The following is a 24,207-nucleotide window of genomic DNA, read 5'->3' as shown; positions in this document are numbered from 1 at the left end:
ATTGAATGAAGCCCGCAGCCCACACTTTTGCTTTCATGTCCAGAAAAGTAAGCAACACTAGTTAATTGTTTTGCCATCAAAGTTTGAGTTGCAAGAAATGTAGAAAAAAATGTATCGACGTGAAATAATCATGCTACAAAAGGGTTTGCTTTTAATGTCTCTGGCAAAATGAGTAGAGTCATGGGTCCCTCAGAAGGACTTTGGATGACTGGTTCCTACCAACACTGGGCCTGAATTTGAGATGACTTCCGCAGGGCTTTAAGCATGTTTGATCCGTACCATCTTCTCTGACTGATCCAAGTGATCCTGACCGAGTCTTCGTATCCCACAGAACCTCCTTCCTTTCCCTTTTTTAGGGAAAATGTGTGATTGAATCTCTGCTGAGCCCTGCAAAGCTTGATGTAGCTGTTTCAACAATGCTTCAACATCATGTCCACATAAGGAGGAGAACTGCTACAACAAAAACACCTACATAGCACAAGTGTTGTTGATGCGCTTTGTTTTGCTGCTGCAAACAGGTGTGGAGTTGCTAGGTGATAGACTGTTTTAGCATGATGGTGTATTACAGCAGATGAGGGATCGCCAGGCAGATGAGTGGAGAAGCAAGTGGCCTCATTTCAAGCTTTCCCAGATGGAGTTAATACTTCAGGCATGAACCTTTCTTAAGCTTGGTGTTTCTCATATCAGTGCTTATTGTGCTTCATCAGGAATTTATGAAAGGGCCCTACCTTTTCCTTTTCCTCATCATAGCACCTTGACTCCCAGTCACTCCTGACATGATGGCTGCATAAATCACAGCAGCTTTGAACACCCCCCCGCCTCACCCTCATGCCCACCACAACAGCCCCCTTAACCCCCTCCCTCGTGTTCGTTTTTCTTCATCTCACTCTTATCACCACTCCCTGCCTCCCACCCCTGTTCCCCATCATCTTTTTCGGATTGCTCCCAGCTATCTAGGATCGTAAATTGACATGTGAATTTGCACATAGTGCATCTGGTTCACCAGTGAAAACCAAGGCAGGCCAACAGAAGGAGAAGCAAAGTCTTACTCTTGAAAATTGGCTCAGGAGACCCAGCTCTAAAAGCACCATGGGAATTCAGCGGATGCCATCATCACTCTCTTTGCATTACCCTCTTTTCTCGCCTAACCCCAAGTGCTCCTTGGTAATTTGGAGGCTGAAAGCAGAGTAATTAAATAGGCCTCCCGATGAGAACATGTTTGTGTTTCTATTTGTGAGTGTGTGCACATTTGCGTGCATGTGTGCAGGGGCTGCACTCAGGAGGAGGAGTAAATCAGTAATCATTACAGTACACAACTCTGCCCTTTTTTTTTTTTTTTTTTTTTTTTCAGCATTTTTGCTGCATGGACCAACAATTCACTGTGCTAGAGGCTCTTACCGCCAATTTCACATAGTTAGTGAGTGCTGCATTCCGTCAGCACCTCTGTTTTATTTCTGTCCGACGACCAGCTCCATGGGTCTGTTTCTGGAGAGTGTGCGCAGCAATGAGCAGCTGTACTCATGGGTCAAGATCACGCTAGAATAGAGAGAAAAACATGCAAACATGCTTTTTTGCTTATGTGAGGTTGATTTGCTGTTTATACCTTGCCTGTTTCGACGTAATGTTGATAAAATGATGGAATATACAACCATCTGTGTATCATGTGTTTGACTGGATCCTCTGTGCGTCAAATTAAGTATTAAAGGTCCCATATTATGCTTTTTCTGGTTTTATATGCTCTTTAGTGTGTTTTCAAAGTGTCCTGTGCATGTTTAGGCACATCTATTTGCAAAAAGTCAAAGTCCGTGGAAACGCGGCTTCTCCTACGTCCTCCTGTTAGCTGTAGCATTAGCTGCATGTAACGCTCGGTTCTAGCCCTCCTCGATAAAAATTTGTCAGTCCGACGTCATTGTCAGTGTGAGATCACTGATCTAAGCCCATTGGCTCGCTGTGGCAAGCCCAGCAGCTCATGTTGCACGCCCGTTAACTTCTGTAGCACGCCCACGTGTAGCCTGCGGTAGCACAGTAGTGCTAAAGTGCTAATGTTTATGCTCCCCTCGGACAGAGCCAGTGGCTGCATTCCCAATATGGTAAAAGAGGCGGGACATTTCCGAGAACCATGCTGAGCAACTGACCAATTATGGCAGAGCCGACAGGCCGACTAATCAGATCAGACTTGGCACACGTGGGGACTCTGAACGTGGGCACTTCAGAGCCTTAGAGAGAGAGTCAGAAGCGAGCAGGTGCATGGAGCGGCAGTACATGAAAACAGACACTTTTTTCGAACTTTAGCTATTGTGAACATACTTTAGTAGGTACATAGATTAAATATATGAACCCCAAAAAGGGCATAAATTGGGCTCTTTAAGCAAATGCTGTGTTTATAAAGCACAGCCTTCTTATTCTTTAAGCTTTCATTCAGGCATCTTTACACTGAAAAGCATCCAATGCCTCCAGATGTTTGGTAGCTATTGGTCACACCGGAGGCTGAGAGAGAGAAGCCTCTGTGTACATAATTGTTTACTGCTTTAGACATACAGGTTATTGTAAATATATTATTATTATGTGCAGTGTGAATGCGAATGGAGGAGGTAGTGAGTCTTGATGTTCATTGAAGGTACCACTGTCTTAAGATGTAGGAGGCATTCCACATGGCCTGTGAAGCAGCATTATGAGGTGCTAAAAGGAGCACATGTTCCCCAGTCAGGCACAGATCTCCTGCTCAAACCAGGCTTTCCAAGCTTCAGCACATAATTACTGCTGGGTAGCACTGTTGCAGAGGTTGGCTGTGTGTGTAGGGAAAGAGAGGGAGCAAGATCTTTGCAAATCCTAAGTGCAAAGACATGAGCCGCTTTCATTATGGTTAATTCAAAGTTAAAAGCCACTGAGACAGTAGAGAAGGTTTGAAGATTTATTTAAACAGGAGACATCAAGGTTGCAAAAGTGGAAGTCCCTCCCTTTGTTCCTAACTGGTAAAGATGCCTCGTGTGTATATGGTGCACATCATATGATTGAGAGCCCGTTGATGCTGGGTCGACACATGTGTATTGACCTCAGAGGAGAGCACTCACCTTGACGAGAGCCTGTGCTTGTGTTTTTCTCTGTGCTACTTGTTGCAGAAAAAATGTACAAGTTTAAGTTCACAACTAAATAAACACTTCTCTTTTCTGTTCCCATGGCTGTGATGATTTGATCTCATTAAGGGATCCCACAGGATTTACTGTAGAACGCGGTTGCTTCGTCTATTACTTCTTCTCGTGCCACCTTATGTCAGTAACAGAATAGGTTATACAGCTGTGATTAATGACATCATTTGTAACGGATAGTCCATGAAGGCACTTTTCTTACTACATGAACGGGGCTGTTAACTGCTTAGACATTAACTTTTCCACCAGAAGTAATTGTTAGGAACATTAAAATGATGTTCTCTCCTCAGAAGCCAGAAGGGTGAAATAATGAAGGAATACTACTGTACTACAGGGGGTTCGCTTATGTTTTATTATTATTTTATTTTTTTACTGCGGTTAATGCAGTGCAAAGCAAAGGGTACATCAGGATATGGACATATCATGCACTTTATAATTTAGTTTATATTGAAAACTATTGGAATTTTACTGCTCTATATTTTTCATGTGAATGTGTATTTGTCCGAGGTAGAGAAAAAGAACTCTTATTTTGTCCCAAATGGCGCTCTCTTTTAAGCTGCATAGAGTGATAGTGTTTTTTCCCCTCCTCTGCAGGCACTTTTCCTGTCTGTCTGCCAAATACATGTGTCCTGGTGTGCCAGCAGTGATGAGCAACCTGCTTGCTAATATCAACGCTTACTTCGCCCACACCACCACCACCACCACAACCACTGCCTCCGCATCTGACCGATTTGCTGCCTCTAACTTTGGGGTAAGTGCACCTCTAACTGTCTTATGGTCTGACATCCACAGATATTACAGCTGTAATATAGTGCTTAGTGAAAATTAGGGTTTTTCAGTCTCCAGTCAAGCTAACATAGCATCGAATGCTGCCTTCAAGTTTTATATTGAGCCTTGACTGTACTACTTTGTGCCATCATTCTTATTTTGAGTTATTTTCCAAAACTATTTGTGCACTCGAAATCAAAAAAACTCTCAGAGTTTGCCAGTGCTTACAATTCAACTTTTAATAAGCTAATGTTGTAAGGCATCAAATTATTTATCCAAGCAGTAAGCTGAGTCTGGCAATCTAGCTTGATCCCTAAATTTTCTTCCAGGAAGTAAAAATAAATCACTTCAGGTCATATAGCAATGCTTCCAACCCCGCAGTGTCATAAATTTCTAGACACAATGCTTTGAGTGTGGTGACGCTTTAAACTGAATTATGTAATTCTCCTCCTGACAGAGGGAGAAATTTGTCAAATTACTGGACCAGCTGCATAACTCACTGAGGATCGACCTTTCTAAATATCGGGTATGTGAGACTCTCTTCATGTGCTGTGTTTGTTTCTGTCATCTCCATGCTTGTCTTTGTGATATATATTTTCACTGGACATGTGTTCCTACCTGCTCCGGAGACTTTTCTTATTTTCTTTGAAAATATATACTCTGTTAACTGCTACCTGTCACCTTGCTGATTGGATATACTTTGGATATCAAGGTTAATACTGCTCTGTTAACAGCCTGCTGTGTGTTTACTGTATCTGGCTGTGGCAACAATCCATTAACACTTTGTCGTGAATACCAAATGTGTTTGTCACCTTGATTATTTTCTCTCTTGAATGAATTTCTGTATTTATTAAATGCTTGTTTGATGTATGAAAATCAGTGTAATCACAAAGGATGGACATTAATGCAGATGCAAATGTGTAATGATAATTATAGGAAATTAAAGATGAGGTGAATGTCAGTTTTGATGTAGTGACCATATCTTACAGGGAATGACATTTGATAATGTCACATGTGGCACAGTCATGTTTCTATAGTTTTGATTACATTAGACCTATACTAAGGTAAATGGCTGGGATGGAGGCAGGCTACACATGGATTCAGCTGGTTTGAGCTGTGATAATGAAGGAGTGGAGGACTTAAACTGTATGACTAGGGAAGGTAGGAATGTTTTACAACAAAGACTAATCTCACATTTCTCTATGTAGGCTATAGCATCCCCACACAGGTTCATATGATCACAGCTATTCCTAACATAAATGTGAAATGAATATGTAACAGTCTTCCTCCTGGAATGCCTTATACATTAACGAGACAATCCCCCCCTCCATCCCGCCCTGCTGTGCATGTTTTATTTAACTTAAGAGAAACGCTTTACATGTTGGTGATTAGGCTGCAGCATCCAAGGTCAGATGCTTCATCATTAACTGCTCACTACTTACTCAAACATACATACTGCAGCAAAAAACTAATGTGGTACACAGCGGGGAGTGGAGAAAGGGAGGAAAATCTCAACTGTATATGTTCCTACTGCAAAGAGAAAGAAAGGAAGAGCCAATCACTGCTTGTACTAACTATTCAAAATCACAAGGGTTATGTGATCTATGACAGTTTGTTAACATTACAAATGACAATATATAAACTGTACATCTATAAGAATTATGTATTCTTACATATACGTTTAAGCATTATATATGCTTACATAGATAAGCCATTAATTTGGCAAATACAGAGCTGCAGAAAAAAAATATCTTATTGAAAGTTCCTGCTGGACTATTTCAGCGACATCATAGATTAATCGTTGTATCTTTATTTTTTAAAGTCTTATCGAGTCGGTAGTGTTGAATTGCGCTGCATTCAAGAAAGATATGTTGTTCATATTTAGTCCCTTTAATTTTTCCCCACACTTAAATACATGCTGGGGAAAATCATGTTGGATATTAACAGGTGTAGTGATGTTTCACCCCCTCCGAATGGCTTGCACTCACAGGCTTATTTGTTCGATGGAATGGGTCCATTCTTCATGGACATTTCTTTGGTGATTGTCACAGAATGATGTGTAGCAGGCAACGTCTGTTAGTAAGCTTTATGTGCTGCTGTAGAGAATATTCCGCTTTACCTGTAATAGACATTCTCTGTATGTGTTGGACTTAAACTGCTGTCAACATTTGATGCATTACTAGGCTACATGTTGTCAGCACCCACATAGCTCGCTGTCTTGAATGACATTTTTTCTTACACTTATTCATGTTGTTAGCTCAGTGACTTGTAGCTGTAACTATTGGTTGTTTAAAAATGAAAATATGATAAAAAAAAGCAAAACATACAAGCGCTATAGACAAAAAAAAAACATGTACAATACTTTTGTTTGATGAAGTTTATACAACCCTCCAATGCAACCTCATCAAATGACCCCATTCTGAATCAATAATTTGTTAAAAAGAGCAATCAAAAACACTGTTACCCTCTCCTCACCTAAATGACATGATATATGGTGTAATCTAAAATCTAGCCGGTATAGTGTGATCTGTAATTGCCAGAGATCTTCCACTCGCAGGTCACCAAATGTGTTGCAGTGTTCCACTCAGGGAGATTGAAATCCTGACATACAGAACATAATCTGCCAGAACAATCCCAGGAGAGTTAATCCTGTTAGACACCACACACCGTCACAAACACTGTCACACACTCTGCCTGACCCTATAAGAGCTCATGTTCATCCACATTCATGCGCTCTCATGAAGGTACAGACGACAAACATGCTTTTTCCTTTCACCCTCTCTCTCTTCTTCTGTCACTTTTTCCCTCTCTGCCTCTCGCACACATACATACAAACTCATCTCTCTGGCACACACCCTTCTAAAAATTGCACACATTAATACGGCTGTTTGACTGCAAAGGCTCAATGACTCACACACAGGTATGCACCTGACCAGCCAAACACACACACACACACACACACACACACACACACACACACACACACACACACACACACACACACACACACACACACACACACGCACATCTCCACACTTCTCCCCAGCTGGTGGCATTTCACAGCGAACTGCAACTGAGAGATGACCCTCTCACCTTTAATGTGACACAAAAGGTAATGTGTCATTGAGTGGGTGATTGCTTTAGTTCCCCTGTTCTGTTCTACAGCTCGCTGTGCGAAGCCACGTGTGATTACAGACACACCCAGCTAGCTGCAGATCCTGCTGTCTGCCCACACAGGGAGAAAAAGAAAAAAAAAAGAGAGGTTGAGAGAAGGACAGCCAGAAGATACCAAGAAAGAGAGAGGATGTCAGGGAGAAAGACAATGAAGTTGCAAACAGTGAGGGAGGGATAAACAGGATTTAGAGGAGAAGAGGAGAGGTATGAAATAAGCAGAGAGAGTGAGGTTGAGGAGATGGGATTTTGAAAAAGTGGAAGAGAGGTGGAGAAAGTGGGAGTTGGATTTGAAAAGAGAGGAGGAACAGATAAAGAGTGGAAGGAGGCATGGTGAGCCGACGACGTCAAAGGAGAGAGAGGGTTAAGTGGAGGAGAGATGGCCTCTGTTATTTTCAGATGGCCTGGCTGTCTGGTGATGACATGTTCACTGAGAGCAGTCACAGAATATCACATTGGCTTCACCTGCCAGCACTGCCCTGCTGCTCTCTTGTCAAGCCTGCCACAGACCAGTGGTTCACACACACCTACACACACACACACACGCACACACACACACACACACACACACACACACACACACACACACACACACACACACACACACACACACACACACACACACACACACTGAGTTCATAGTCTCTCTCCTTCATTCTCGCACTTTCTCAAGCTGTCCCACTGAGCCAACCTGCCACTATCGGACAGTAATAAGATTCAGATCTGGCTGCACCACCGTTCCTTGTATGGATTTCCCCATAATGACATTCTGAGCCAGATTGAGTTTGCTTTTGTAAAACAGAGGGCTTGAATCAGCAGGGAAAGAACCAGGGTGCTGCTGCCACTCTACATTTTGCTACATATGCGTTTCTTTCCTCTAAACTTTATTCTAACAGCCCTGATACACGGTGACACCTTGTATAGCCAATCTGTCCCAGCTGGGATTTGCAGGTTTCTCTGGGTTGGACAAAAATCGTAGTATTCTGAGCACGTTTCGAAGGGATTTGTGCTGTTGGCTTAGTTTGGACAGTCTGATATAAAGTGATGTTTGTTCAGTAGCACCCATGGGAGTTGTGTGCTATTCTCTTAAAATGGAGCTCTGTGCAGTATTACAGGGGGCTCTGAGAGAAAAAGGTTACTCAATGCAAATAACTACATGTTGCTTTCTACAGTGCAAAAGTTTCTTCTGCCTCCTGCAGTAAAAAACAACAACATGAAGAACAAATTGTTCTGTGCCTTCAGGATTGTGACACATTCAGTATCACTGAGGTGTTAATTGGACTTTAAAAGCATCACCTAAACAAAAAAATATATACTTCTGGGTCATTTCTACTTATCACAGTGTGCTACAGAAGTAAACAACCAGACACACATGGCAGACTAAACATTTTTCCCATTTTCTGGAGGAATACAGTTTTCAGAGAACAAAGCAGCATTTACTTTTTTGCAGGTATTTGGGCTAATCCTGCTCTTCTTTGCAGAGCAAAACGAGCATAATCCAAAGCTACTGCTTTGAAATGTGTGACATTGTAAAAAGCCAAACACAACTGACAAGCTAGTATCACATTTCACAGAGATAAAAAACCTCAGTACCGCCCTTCTTCTTCTTCTTCTTCTTCTTCTTCTTCTTCTTGTTTTCCTGTAAAAAAATCTTTAAAAAAAGTTTTTTAGAAGGAACAAAAATGTACGTCAGAAATGTGAAGTTCTGCATCTATACTAACGTATTAACTGTGATATTCTTTGGTTATAAAAAAATGTATATATTTTTTTACAAATGATAGAGAAGTAGAAGTTCCACTTCTTGAAACCAGTTTAAGAGACATTATCCTTTTAACAGAGGATCTAAAATAGACTGATTAATGTTGTTTTGATACGTCATAGTTCATAAAGTCACTAGTCACACAAATCAAAACACACAGAGACAAGCCCACCGTAGCATGCCTTCACTGTGTATGTTCTCAGTGTTGTGTTCCTGTCACAGTTGCAGGGCCGGTGCCCGTCAGTGCATGACAGCTTGTGATCTCTTTCTCCACATGTTTACCTGAACTTCCTCCACTTCTTGCCCGGTGTTTTACCAGCAACTTTTCATTTTGCCATTACGCTGCAACTATAATCTTGAAAAGAACATAGTTAACCTATGAGTCAACTTTCTACCCAATGAAATAATAAATAGTTAAAATGATCAGTGTGAAATTACAGCAGAGTTCTTGCACAGTAATCATGAAGCTACATACTGTGTTTTTTACACCAACATAAGTCCAAAAGACTGAGTGAATGACCTGATATTATCATTACACCGATCAGTTGAGTATTTATTTATTTGAAGTCAAAGTATAGTTATTAAAGTTGAGGGGAAACAGTGTGCTCACCTTATTTTCTTATGAGAAGCAGCTGTTTTTAGTTGTGCACTTGTATAGGCGCTCACCCAGAACAATATTCAATGAAGACGAGAAGAAAGACAAAGAACTAAAAGCTCATCAGCATCACTCACTCCTGGTCCCATCTCATAATGGACTTTCTGTCATTTTTGGAAGGCAGTGATGATGTTGTCTCTACCTTTGGCTCAGAGACGGATGCTATGCTGTTTTAGTATGCTTGCCTGCTTCTATGCAATAAATCTGTTCCTTTTTCCTTTGTTTTTGCTGCTGAAGTTTGAGTATTTTTCAATTCTGACCAAATGGATGTGCCACATCAGAGAAAATATAACAAGTGTCTGTGCTTGAATATCATTTACACAAAATGCTTTTTGAATAGCAGCAGGATAATGGGAGGGATTTTAAGATCAGGCCTTTAGGGGTGCTCAGATCCTAAAGAAATTGTAACATGTAGAGTTCCTGTTCAATCCTCCAAACAAGTAACATTTTCCCTCATGTGAAATATATACAACAATAAAAGTAACATGAAGTTAAATGAGTTTCACACCACAAAACAGTTTGTAAGGAGATGAAAGATGCTGTATTCAATTCATAAACATATAATTATAATTTCATTTTTTTTCCCATTATTTTCTAAGCATAATACTCATTGTTGAGCCAATTTTTAATGCTGATACCGTTATACCATTGTAACATTTTAAATGAAGGAATTGTACATGTAACAATGCATCTCAACATTGTGTATAATTAACACTTCTACTAAAGTAAATGACCTAGCATATTTTCTCACTAATTAAATCACGTGGGAGTAAAACATCATATTTTCACACCAAAATAACCGAACCTTGACTTCTGGGTTTTTCTTCATTTAATTAAGTTAGGAAGGGAATTTTCTTCTGCACCCTGAAAATAATTATTACACAGCATACGTAACGTTAGCTAGCGAGCCAGAGCGCTGAACCAACTTAATGAAGGAAGGCTAATAACTTTGGCTTTTGCTTTGAAATCTTTAACTTATTTTAACAACGATTACACATTTTATTTGGATGGTGCTCTACTAACAACTTCACTAACTCACTGCTCCCTTTCACTTCACTGTCTGTGCACACCTGCTGGTTTAATCGTGACTTTTGGATAAAAAACAACTGTACTAAGAGGGGGGAGGCGGGGTATGCTGTATGGCATTAGCAAAGGATTATTTTGACTTAAAATATTATTATTATTAATTATTTGTAGACATTATTCAAAATAATAGCCAAATGTAAAAGTAAGATATTTGCAAAATTTCTGTCCAATTTCAAACATCTGGTGAGGCTCATGCCCCTGTTATTATTTTTGGGATGTTGAGATGAAATGTAAAGGTACTGAAGCTCCGCTTAAAAGGGTTTAAATTCACTTATGGATGTATCTATTAGCGGTGGCAATCTGTTCTCAATGAATCCCCCCCACACTGTCTTGTGTTTACTTAACAATGCTTTACTGCTACACATATACAAGGTGTTTTTAAGCTACCCAAGCAGCCTTAATGTGGTTCGTCTCCTTAAGCTGTGATTTTCATTTAGAAAAAGCCTGCTCATTTGCTCTTCGTATTAAACCGATGTAGTTAAAAAAAACACTGTCAAACGTGCACCGTTTCCAATCTGTGATCAGAAGACATTGTGATGATCCCGTCTACCTCCTTTAAACCAAATGAGTGTCAATGAGTCCTTGACTTTACTTGATGAAAATCATCATAATTACAATGCTTGATTACCTTTTGACATCAGAGAATCCACTAATTAACATGTTTCACATGCTAAACGCTGGAGGATTTCTTTTTCTGACAAATAAATAGAACATGATACAAGGTTTTATTGTGTTTGCAATTTGAATGAGTAATTTCTTTTCAAAACCAAGACTCTGTGAATGAAACTTCCACTGTTGCTGAAAAGCCGACTCCCAGGAGTGAAAATTGCACCATTTCTCCCACTCTTTCATAGGTGATTTTCTTCTCTGAGATAAAGGTGTTAATGCTTTGATTAGAAAAGCAAGAAAGCACTGATTAGTTTGACATTACTTGAGGAATACTGGCGCCTTTGTGGATTAGCTCTCTTTATTTTTCAGAATTATTTTTTAGCAATAATGTAACATGATTGGTTTCACCCTATACAAGTTGCAATTCCTACACCACCAAAAAAAGAAGAAAAAACACAGCTAAAATACATTTTGACTGTTCCAGCACAGTGATTTCAGGAGGAAAATAAATGGCAACATTCAAGGCTGCAGTGGAAGCTTTGCATCCATGTTTCAAAGAGACTGGTGGTTATACTTGTGTTTGAAAGCTACAGATATGGGAGGTTATTGAAAGAGAAATCTCAGTGTCAGCAGAGAGAGAGAGAGAGAGAGAGAGAGAGAGAGAGAGAGAGTGAGCGAGGGAGTGACTGATGGCTCTTACAGTATGGGCTTCATGCTGTGAACGAGACTGCTGGGGCTACTGTAGCTGCAAGAAACGTCTTTTCTTTGATTGTAATTTGGGATTTATATTTAAAGCTGTCTTCTGGGGACGAGATGAGACAGGATGCAATAGCTTCTTAAATCACATTTTAAAATTCAAACGGAAGATGATCCTACAAATACGAACAAGTGATGAAATACCAGAAGCAGTGATGCAAACAACATTTTGTTTGAGGCAGAAAAACAGCTCAAAGATTGTCTTCTTCTCTCCCCCTCCCTGTCAGCAGCCAAATATAGAATAACTGGTCCATATTTGCTTGTTCAGTATGTGTGTCATGCTTGTTTGCCTGGAGGTTGTTTAGTTTATCCATGTTAGGGATTTTGAAACCAGTTTTTAGGTTGAGTTGAACAAAAAAAACAACATTGTCTTATATTCTGTTCTTTTTGACTAGAAAATATCCATCTTGATTCATTGAACACAATACAAATCTGTTTTGCCTACATCATAACACATCTTGTTTTAAAAAGATCTCTCCGGATCGGCCTTTGTTTCAGGCAAACCTCGTGCTGTCAAGCCTGCGGGCTGCTGCGGTTATTTGGCTCAGTTTTCTGAAGTTCTATTGTGAATTTTTTGGGGTTATAAAAAGGAAAGTAAACAGGCATCATTTCATAAGAGCACAGAGCGATTAGGTGAAGTAGGGTAATGTATGGGGCAGTGAGGCCTTTCCTCAGGGCTGTCAGGGCTTTATATGCTCCCCGTCACGGTACTCTGCACTGCCTGATGACTTCATGGCCCCCGAAATGGAGGTTTTCATCTGCAGAGACCTCCCTTGTCCACTAAATGATTAGACAGACAGTCACTTCGTTATGATTGCTGGGCGTCGCTCTGTAATCAATTACTATGTTTTGGCCTAAGTGATGTGATGTGGAGGGTCTGGTTGTGTGACGTTAAAAGGCTGCCGTCAACAAGATGTCTTCTCTCCTCTAATTATTTTCTTCACTTTTCCCTTCTTTTTATCTCTTTCAGGATAATTTCCCTGCAGGAAACCCAGAGCGCCTCCAAGATCTCAAGTCCACGGTTGATTTGTTGACCAGCATTACCTTCTTCAGGATGAAGGTAGCTTGTGTGTATGTGTGTGTGTGTATTTGTGGGGTTAGGCTATATTGACAGGGAAGCAGTTAAAAGGGGGATGGGGGGCTGGCTCTATGGCACTCAATGTAAGAAATTGAAAGAAACATAAACATCGTAATAAATGAAGACGGAGCCCGGCACGAGCTAACCATCGTAGATGTATGAAATAAATGTCATTTATGACCCTTTATCACGGGAGTGCCCGTGAGTGAGATCCCTTTATTACTGGTTATGGCTGTAAAATCTACCAATGTTCAATTATAAACGTAAACCCAGATAGATTTTTGGTACATTCACATCTAGGTGAAATCAATTCAAACACATAACTCTAGAAAACATGTCCTCCTCAGCAACGATCAGACCTAGATGATTTATCTAAGCCCTGTTTCTTCACCGCAGACTCAAGCACTGGGGGTGTGTTCATGTAATGTATGTTGACCTGCCTGCTGTTTAAGATGCTTCCAGCTCTGCCCCCCCCCCCCCCCCCCCCCCCCCCTTAACACTATATAGTATGCCTTGTCTTGAGTTGTCTTCCGCTATATGAAAAGCTCGCCTCCATTCAGCTCTTTCTTTGGTGGGAGAGGAGGGGTGGGGGTGTAGAGCAGAGCGCTGAGGCATAGCTAAGATGGCAGCTGTGAGCAAAGGAAGGAAAACTGTCACTTTAGGTTATCAAAGCTTTCAGTCTGTGCCATGGCCATGCTGAGCTTTATGGTACATAGTACATACACACCGCTGCTCTTACACTGGGGCTTCAGTATTACCAAAGGATGTACTGCACTCTCTCCTAAATGTCAGGCTGGCCTCATGTCAATTATGATATACATAATAGATGTGATAAAGGTTCCCTATTCAACAAGCAAGTAATACATTTGGATTAATATTTCAAACATGTAATATGATATCATTACGTTATGGCTCAACTGATGGATGGAGCGGTATGTGGTAATATACATAAGACAAAGTAACTGCCATTGGCTGATAACATCATGTACAGCTTCATATTTAGCATTAAATGCTATTAGAACATCTTGTGCTTTGAGCATTCTTTCGTAACATCTGTGGGGTTTTTTTGTGTGCAGGTTCAAGAGCTCCAGAGTCCACCGAGAGCCAGTATGGTGGTGAAGGACTGTGTTAAAGCGTGTCTGGACTCGACGTACAAATACATTTTTGATAACTGTCATGAACTATACAACCAGCTCCTCGACCAGGTAAGCAGATCCTTTAAACCATAACTAAACCTCCTTGTCAAAGTCAGGCCTTTACTGACACATGGGAAGAAGTACAGTGTCTTTGAAATCTCATATGACTTACACAAAGTGATGAACTGCCGAATAGAAGATCTAAGTATTCCTGAAATCACATCTTGACGATTTAATGACACATACTTATAAATGGGTATATTCAACATTTAATGACTTCACACCTGGATTTTTTAACGTGTCTTGAAACACTTAAGTGTGGGGGTCTAAGAGTCCACACAAATTAATTCCTGTTGCTTGCTTATTTTACCAGAGACAGCGTGTGCCTGTCTGTATCTGAATCATCGCCTTTCTGGCTGCATCGTCTGTGCATAGCAGCATCATTGGCTCGTCAGTCAAACCATTTACTAAATCACTACCTGCTCTGCCACTTTCTTAACACACTGGCAGTCAGATAGGGTTTGTATTTTTTTAAAGAAGGACAGAGGCGTTTACACCTTCTTGTCTTTAAAAGTGATGTGCATTTTCACGAGGCTATAATCCTGTCAACCCACCAATATACAGTTTTCCTTAAAGAACGTTGTCTGCAAGTCTTTGGATAATGCTAAGAATATCTTAAAACAGATGTCGAGAAAACATATTATTATTTAAAATTAATATTCTAAAAGTTCATGTGTTCACTACTGCTATTCTTGTTTTGGATTTGTCTATCATATATTCAGCTTTAGTGTTGGGTTCCCTGCGCTTGAAAGCCATGTCCCAGACAACAACTGATACTGATAAGAAACCCTGTGATGCTGGGAAACTCTTTCCGGCATCAACTGGACATTTGAATTTTTCATTTTTCATTTTTCATTTTGACATTAGATGATTTAAACTGAACTCAGTATATTACTGGTCGGAGAATGACCCAAGACCAGGGACATGTTGGATCCATTAAATGGACCCATGAATACAATAACAAAAGTAAATGCCCTTTTTTAAACCTAATCATTCAGTACTAGACCACCACACCATAAGAGGGCTTGATCAAAGATGTGCTGTATGGTTTGACTTCTGTGTAGGCCTTTTTTTAAATTGTCATATAGCTTTTGTTTCACCTCGTAGGAGAAGGTATCCATCTGTCCTTCACTCTACTGCCTCAATCTCACTGGCACACAGTCAGAACCTGTTGTTGGCTCTCCCTCCCAACCAGCCTCCTACTCACATTGTATGTCGCTAAGGCCTATGTGTTTATTGGTTTTGTGAAGGTTGGTTGGTATTATTTCTCCTCACCAATCAAATGGTAAGAAGCCAGGTATATAGGCAACCCTGTCTTACACTTAATTGTCTAATGCTGAGGTCAGACTAGACAATCTTTTTTTCTGTTACGATGGTCACTGTGGCAGAATAGGCGATCACAGAGTAATAAATCTGCGCTGTGACTTGACTAACAGATCGATGTGATACAATTTGAAGGAAGAGGGGCTGGGTTTAGATAACACCTGGAAAGAACACCAACTTGTTTGTCTATGCTTGTGACTTTTGAGCATGCAAAGTACTCTGTGCTCTCACTGGTCAACACATCATAGAAGGCAGAAAGAAAAAGATCTGAGGCATACATGCTAGACTTTCTGTCGGGAGGTGCAAGTTTCCCTGCTATGGCCTTGCCCGAATAACAATCATTTAACAGTCAGCTCTACCTGATTACTTTACGCTTTATTTCCCAAGGAGAATGGCCTCCACACCACAGAAGATAGTGTATTCTCAGATAATGGGCGCAATCCACTCAGAAGTTGAATAATAAGCTTCCTTTGTTTAAACAGCCTGAGGGGTTGTAAGCAATTACCAAAGCAGAGAGATAGACACTTTGGCTAATTACATCTTCGTCCACCAAGGTGTCACAAGTGACAGCCTCTCCATCAATGCTTCCTTCACAGTAGAAGAAAAAGACATCAGCTTCACAACAAAGCAAATCTCACTGTGACTATAAATGATTATGTTCACATATACCAGGTAGCCTTTGACTCAGCGGAAACAACACATTACAGACCCCAATTCTCCAGCTGCTAACGGTGACTGAGTGCAGCAACACTTAGGCTGACATGGTGGCCGTGCAGGCAGTGAAATATCTCAGCCCACTACGAGGCATCTTGCATAACATAACAACAAAGCTCTCTGCGTCTGCCTGGGCATAAAATCACTGAAGGGAGGGGGGCAGGGGGAATCTGGCCTAACAGTTTCTTCAATCCTCGCAGGAAAGAGAGGATTTTGAAGACGAGGGGGAAATAAAAAGAGAGCAAAGGATTCATACAGAAAGGGCACACAAAAAAAACACACACCATAAATTCCAAGAGTAAATTCAAGGAGCAATGAAGGTGCTAGGCCGTAATTGTAAATGTATTAAATAAAAATGCATATGTATTCATGAATTCTAATGTATAATGCAAATATAAATGCATAAGTAGATGGAAGATTATAGAAGCAATCTGTTTTTTTAAAAAGGGAGGTCGATAATGGTTGACAGGCTGAGACAGACAGAGGCAGAGACCTGCTGTGCTGAAGAGCCACATAGGAGAGAGATTACTACTCCACTTGTTACCGAGCAAGCGATTCAAATTGATTTGATAAGAATCTCTCTTACTAATGTTGTCACATATTTGCCAACAATCCCCAAATGGTCGGTTTAACTATCTTTGAAGAAGACGGTGTTTGTTCTCAGGATCTTTGTGTGTATTTTTCCACATTACCATATGTATGTACATACAACATGTTTTTTAATGCATGCATTGCAGCGGCTTCAGATCCACCCACTGCGCTTTATCTCTAGAATTTGATCATATTCTCAGAGAACCTCCTTCAATCAGAGCCTCTGTAATTGGTGTTACATTGAGAGTACTGATGAGAAGCCAGTTTTATGCTAATGCTGATTTCTCCTACACAGGGACTGAAAGTGCTAAAACATAAACATAAACCACTAGCTACCCTCAAGAGGGGTGATACTCTCTTATTAATATGTCATGAAGTGCCCCCACCACTCCTTGCGATGCAAAAATGAAAGTACACTGCACTCTTTGTTCAATACAGTATTCAGCTCCCAGTACAACTGAGACTGAAGCCCATGGGTCGGTTGTTGTCTGTAAAAAGGCAGCAGGCCACTTAATCACCTTTAACAATGTGTTTGTACCTGCTTGAGGTGAATACAGATGAGCAGAGGGAGTCTGCACTGAGTTTTAGCGGGTTGCATGCAGCATCCAATTTAGTAGGGATGACACAACCTTCAGTGTCCTTCATACATGCATACGGCTACACACACATGAAAACGCACATACACAAAGATACACATTCAGACTGTTTTTTTCCATAACTGACTCACCTCCTGCAGAGATACTTCTTTCATTATTCATGCCTCAAATTTAGCATTAAAGCACCTACTGCATGCACTTCTATATCGACTCCTGATGGCCCAGAGCTGTTCAGCCAAACCTCGCTTTTGAACTTAGTACAACTATTCTGATTACATAAACAATGTGTTTGCTGCTGGAATTGATCATATGCCCATGTAATATAGCTTTGATTAAACTCCGGTTTCTTTTCACTGGTAATCACTTGTTAGACTCTCAATATGTTGAATTTCATGATTAATTGGCCCAGCAAATCTGTCTTTGGCCCTGGTTGCCTTAATTTATGAGCACGCTCACCATCATTTGTTTCTTTTCAGCCATTTATAACCGGTTCTGGTAGGGCATGCTGTTGATGATTTATTTTTTGGTCAATACATGAAAATGTCTCAAGCTTAAATTGCATGTCCTCACACAGTCTTGGAGTTAAGATTCTGTTACACATAGAACTCAGACTTTCTCCCACACCTTTGCATTTTGTCATTTCTTGCTACATAGCAACAGAAGTGAATATGCAAATGAGAAACGCATGACTCTTTGGTCAACATGATGCCTGGGATGTAACCTCCCATGGAACAAGGAGTAATCTGTTCTCATGACGATGGCAAGCAGAATGATAGACTTTTGCCACTCTAAATCCAAATGATTAAAGTGCTGAATCCTGCATTGACATGATGGGCTGTCACAAAATCAGCTGTAAGCCTCATCTCTGCGTCTTGTTCTTGGAAGATTAATTTCAGTAGATCTTCCATCTGCAATGCAAGCAAGACATGCAGCACTATATCCCATTGGTCGCAAGATATTTGAAAAAAAGATGTACAAGTTGATGATTGTAGGTTTTGATTGGATTCTAAGGATCGTATTGATGATAAATGGACTTCTGTTGGATTTCCATATCCCCAGCTCTCACGACAACATCTCTGATCTGTGCTGCACCAAAGTCATTATGCATTAGGTTTTTAAATGATTCAACTTAAATCATTTAATAACTCTATATCCATGTTTAACTTTTAAAAATGGTTTTATTAATAAAGACAAGCAGACCTTTAGTTTTCAACTTAAATACACAATCCAGGAAAAGTTAATAGCTTCTCCTTCAGAGGTTTGGTCTCTAAACAGTGGTTACTGGACTTTCAAATGTTGGCTGGTTTTATGGTTTGTTTTATTTGTAATTGTGATTCCATGATGTCAGTACTTATGCACTTTTGTATGTTTTCTTTAATCTTTTTTTGTGCATGTATGCATGTGCTATCCTGGGACTGTTAGCCAGCATAGTTACATCTGGCAGATTTACATGATTGACCCAAGTGCTCATAATAATCAATTTGACCTTCTTTTTTCTTTAATGTATAAACTAGGGCTGGGCACGTTAACGCGTTATTTTCGCGTTAACTCATTAATGAATTATCGCCGACAATTATTTCATCTCGCATTAACGCAGTTTTTATTATTTATTTTCTTATTGTAAAAGTCTGTTGCTCACTGGCTTTTATTTTGTAAAATTCCATCGTGAGCGAGCCTAGTATGTTGCTTACTGCTGCGCATGACTGCTGCGGCGCTCACAGGAAAGAGGAAACAGTGTTGCCAACTTGGCGACTTTCTCGCTATATCTGGCGACTTTCCAAATCCCCGTGGCGACTTTTTTTGTCAACAGCTACTAGCGACAAATCTAGCGACTTTTTCTGGTGTTATTGGAGACTTTTTTGGTGTAAGAAACTGACGTGAAAGCACGTATTGCTCTGCAGTTACTGTCCTCAACGAGCAGCGGGTGCTGCCGTGAGCCCCTCCCCCTTCCAAAAGCTCTCACAGGCTGTCAGTGTAGCCTCGCGCAGAAGACCCAGCTGCAGTCAGAGCAGAGAGGAGACCCACACCACTCTGTGTCCAGACTGCAACGAATGCAATAAGCTTTAGTTTTGTATTTATTTGCTTTGATTACATTGTTTAAGTTGAGAAGTACATTTACAATAAAAGTGTGCTATACACTACTTTTTAATTCATTATTGGATTTTGCGTATAACAATGCGATTAATCGCGATTAATCACAGGAACTCATGCGATTAACGCGATTAAAACTTTTAATCGTTGCCCAGCCCTAGTATAAACATATATATCATACTGGTGTGCAATATGATCTGTCAGTATGGCTCGTCTTGTTCCACTGACTTAGCTCTGCTTGTTTTTAGGTGAGTTTTCTGAGGAATCTGTTCATGACAATGTGAAAGACTGTGGCACTTACTTGCTGACTGAAAATCATTGTGGTTACACTCAGTGAGGGGTGACGAGATGGTAGACTCACTTAGTGATTTAAGAATCAACATCTTTCACCCCAGGAACAATAATAGGGATTTTTGCACACAAAAAGTCTCAAACTTGGATCTACATAGCCACACTAAATCCATGAGATCATGCTTTTAACCTTTAAAGATTTAAACATGAAGATTTCAGTCCTGGGTGGTTTGCTGACATAACATGAAGAATCACCAAGGCTGAAGGAAAGGTTAGGTTTGCTTTAGCAACGCAATAGCAACACAGCAAACACTGCTGCTTACAGCAAACACTGCTGCTTGCAGCAATTAAATAAAATGACAGACATAAATGCTGCATTATATACGTGCGTCTTTTGTTTCCTCTAAGCTCTCGTGCTTGTAAAGATAATTTGAGTTCCATATGGAAATTGTGGACTCAGATTCATACTATGAGTCATAAATTCTGTAATCTGCATAATATGAACAAATGATTATATTGCTGAAAAAGCTTACCATATTTATTTCATAAAAGAATCTCAAGGATTTTAGCTTCTCATTTTGAACAATAATAAAAAAATTATTTGTTTGTGGTATTATTTTGCTCTAGCCAATTTCCCAAATTCAAATTTTATTTTCATCATGATGAAGGCATCAACAAAGATCTTCTTACTCTAACATCTTTCTTTTTTTTCTTCACTGCAGAGTCGAAAGCTGGACATTTCCCGGGAGGAGCAGGGTCCGTCGATAAAGAACTTGGACTTCTGGCCAAAACTCATCACTCTCATGGTGTCAGTAATCGATGAGGACCGGACTGCTTACACCCCAGTCATTAACCAGTATGTACTTTATTTGTGTACTTTGTTTATCAAACGTTACAAGAGCTATGCGAGACAGTCTGATCCATTACATGTTCATAGTGGACCTCATTTGATGCTCTGCCAGCTTCTGCAATGAGCAGCCAGATAACCTGTATGTGTCTTTGAATGCAATCATGATATTTGCATGTTACTCCATTTTATCGCAGCTCTGTTCATTTAATTATTAAAGTATAGACAACCACGCTAAAACACACTTACAGTAGCATGCTGGGAGGCTGAGTTTCCCGTGATGCTTCTGAGCTTTATACTGTATTGTTATTTTTTATGACACCACTCGTGACCACATATTCTTAGATTTTGTTGGCTTGCTGATAATGAATCTTTATGGTCTTCAACAAGGCCAATGCTGATGAATAATTGACTTACTCTTTGATATTTATATCACTTTGACTGTATTATGTATTAAGGGTCAGTACAGCTGGAACACGTTTATAATCAGATGAGGGTGATTTAAAAATGAATTTAAGAATATAATGCACGCCCAACAGCTCTCGTAAAAAAAAAAAAAAAAGATGTATTCACTGAATTTGACATCACATATATATACACAGTGCTGCGCAAGAAAGCTTGGAGGCAGCCAGAGAAGGCAACAGAAAAAAATGCTTTGTTTTTATGGTGAGCCATAGTGTGGATGGATAATAGGGGAAGGCAGTGTTGCTGAATTATGTAACAGATTAGATTTTTGTTTGTTGAAAAAAGAAAAATGATGAGAGCTGGTTATGGTGATGGTGTTCAGAGAGGTTTCAAGACGTTTGTATTTGCCTCCCTTTCAATGGTTGGGTTAATAAAATAGAACAAATTATACCACCTGAAGAAAATGGAGCGGAGCTTGCCTTAGAAGAAATCAAATGAAGCATATTTTCCTCTTAATGTCCCGCTCATATAGATCTCCTCACACTCTTGCCTCCCCCTTTTCTTTTCTCCATCTTCTGGCTGATTTACGATGCTTATTAACACTCTGTTTATGCCCTGAGCTTTCTCTCCTACACTGTCTAATGATAGATCTGCAATATTCATGCCCATTTCCTCCACATTCCCCCGGTCAACTTTCACAGTGATAGCAACCCTGATGCTTTTTCCCGGTAAACTCAGGTGTTGACTTGTTGCCTTTGAATAAAAGGAGCTGCTGCTAGGAGGAGACACAAATGGTGGACTGTTGTTTTGTGCTGCGAATATTTACATGGGAATCTAGCCTAAAAATGTTTGAGCCAATAGAATGATCTTCAGAATGTATTTTATGATTGGAAATATAAAATTGGATGAGGCAGTTGTTTTTTAAAGTGTAAAGGATAAGAGGCTTTAGGGATTATTTCCAGAAATACTCATCGTGTGGATTTTTAAACCACTGAACATCATTTATTTTCAGAACATAGAAGTATATTTCAAAGCATCTAAAGGCATACAGCCGCTGCAGATGTTGCATTCATTACTGAAATGAAGAGTTTTCATTGTCTGCATTGCCTGTAGTCCATGATGTGGGTGAATGACGACCCTGAAGAATAATCAAGGTTAGAGAAGATTCTGAGTGTGATTTAGATGAAAGAGGAGCAATGGTGTCTGGGAATTTATGTTGTTTTTGTAAGCTGCCAGTGGGAGCACAAGCCGCCTGCTAGTCTGAGTTTTTGTTCCTTTGCTCCATGAAAGAATGGCTGAGAGTTTTTTTTTTTTTTTTTTGGGGGGGGGGGGGGGGCGTGTTTAAGTGTGTGTGTGTTTGTTTGGATTATCTATGTAAGTGTCCCAGCTGAGCAGATGATTATTATTTCAGTAGGAATTATTGGACAACTGTGTTTGATGTAGTTTGAAACAGGGTGGTTTCCACCAAAAGTAAAACATTTAGAGATAAATTGACCTTTCACAGGCCAGGGCCCTCCAATCACTGTCTGAAGATACGGAAAATTAAACCATTGACATCTCACATTCTAGCTCTGACTGGAAATCTATAAGTATTCAAAATGGCAGATGACTTGCCAAATAGGCTGCCACCCCCACCGCCGCCGCTTTCACTGTCTTTTTCTTTGCTACATTATTTCATCCTTTCCTCCATTTCTTTTTCTCATCTTTAAGCCTCATGCATGTATCTCCTCTCTGCCCCAAATCAGCCAGGTTTGGCACTGACGAGGGATTATTAGATTATGAAATCCACCAACCATGTCTTCTTGCACATCTGTTAAGTCGTTTGTTAGAGGTTCAGGCTGGGCCAAGCCATCAGGCCACCCAGTCAAGCGTGTCGTTCTACGGAAATGAGTCTGATTTGAATCCCTTTCAATTTCACCAGGTTTCCACAGGAACTGAATGCGGGCCAGATCAGTTCCGAGATCACGTGGAACCTTTTTGCCCTGGATATGAAGTATGCAATGGAAGGTCAGTAACAACACTTATAAGACAATTATCTCTTGCATGAGCGTGTGTGTGTGTGTATGTGTGCATGTGTGTGTGCGTGTGCGAGGTTGTGAATGAGAGCTGAAGGTAAATACTTAAAAGTGAGTAGTAACCACATGATTAACTCTGTGGTAGCTATTTCCTAATGAGCAGTTATGGCTGACATGTTTCTCTCTGCTTCTTGTGCAACTATCCAGGCGTAACTGTATTTTACCGCTGCGTGTGTGAGTGATGTTTATTGGCTGGTGTCACAGTGTTTGTTATCGACTGTGTCTGCCTTTGGTCAGCTCTACTGCCTATCTGGATTACACCCCCCTGTTTACACTCTATTGATCATTGTAGAGAAACTGGAACCCCTTTTAATCGAGATAAACAATTGATCAATGGCTATCAAAAAAAGCAGGAGCTCAGGTTAGCGAGCTATCTATAAGAAGAATTGGAAGTACAATTTAACCCTTAAATGTTGCATTCATCAAACCACAAGTTAAGTGGTTTTAGATATAGTATTCAAGAATTTGTATCAATAAAACAATTTTTTTAGGTATTCTTGTTTTGGCAGGATAAACACAGTCAGTGCCAGGTATAAGTGCATTAGTTTCAATATGAAAGGAGAGATTTAGAAGTCTCAACCTGGCACCAACCAATATAATCAATCTTTTTCTTCCATTATCACTAATTACCCAAAAGGGTAAATCTGTCAATCCTTAGCAGCCTGGCTGTGCAACATTTAGACAGAAAATATACTTAAAAATGTCATTTAGTTTACTTGCTATTCTAAGTAGTTAATAAATATCTATATTTATATATATATCTATATATATATATATAGATATATATGCAGTACCTCCAATAGTGACAATGCAACTTATTCAAAAGACTGAAGAGACACACAGTTATCAAGCAATGCATGTTAGATCTGCTCTGCCGGCAGGAAGACAGATGTGCATCGTTTAAATGTGGGTTTTGACTTCAATCCCCACCCCCTCTATATCCATCTCACGTCCCAAAAGGCAGCAAACGCCTCCTGGATGTTATTGAACTGGCTGTTTTTTAGGTTGGAGGCTTCAGGATCAAATCCCCAAGATAGCAGGATGTACAGT

General features: G+C 40.1%; 1 protein-coding gene across 1 annotated transcript in view; it reads left to right on the top strand.

The window, feature by feature from the left end:
* Positions 1-24,207, top strand: part of LOC132975251 (protein unc-13 homolog C) — a 103,900-nt gene that overhangs the window by 39,070 nt on the left and 40,623 nt on the right. Inside the window, exons 14-19 of the mRNA XM_061039679.1 lie at positions 3,741-3,897; positions 4,372-4,440; positions 12,921-13,010; positions 14,105-14,233; positions 20,553-20,686; positions 23,004-23,089. Coding sequence (XP_060895662.1) covers positions 3,741-3,897; positions 4,372-4,440; positions 12,921-13,010; positions 14,105-14,233; positions 20,553-20,686; positions 23,004-23,089 — 665 coding nt within the window. The remainder of the gene's footprint in view (positions 1-3,740; positions 3,898-4,371; positions 4,441-12,920; positions 13,011-14,104; positions 14,234-20,552; positions 20,687-23,003; positions 23,090-24,207) is intronic.

Source organism: Labrus mixtus, chromosome 1, assembly GCF_963584025.1.
Source record: "Labrus mixtus chromosome 1, fLabMix1.1, whole genome shotgun sequence".
NCBI lineage: Eukaryota > Metazoa > Chordata > Actinopteri > Labriformes > Labridae > Labrus > Labrus mixtus.
Note: the sequence above shows the minus strand (reverse complement) of the source record. Positions and strands in the feature narration are given on the sequence as shown.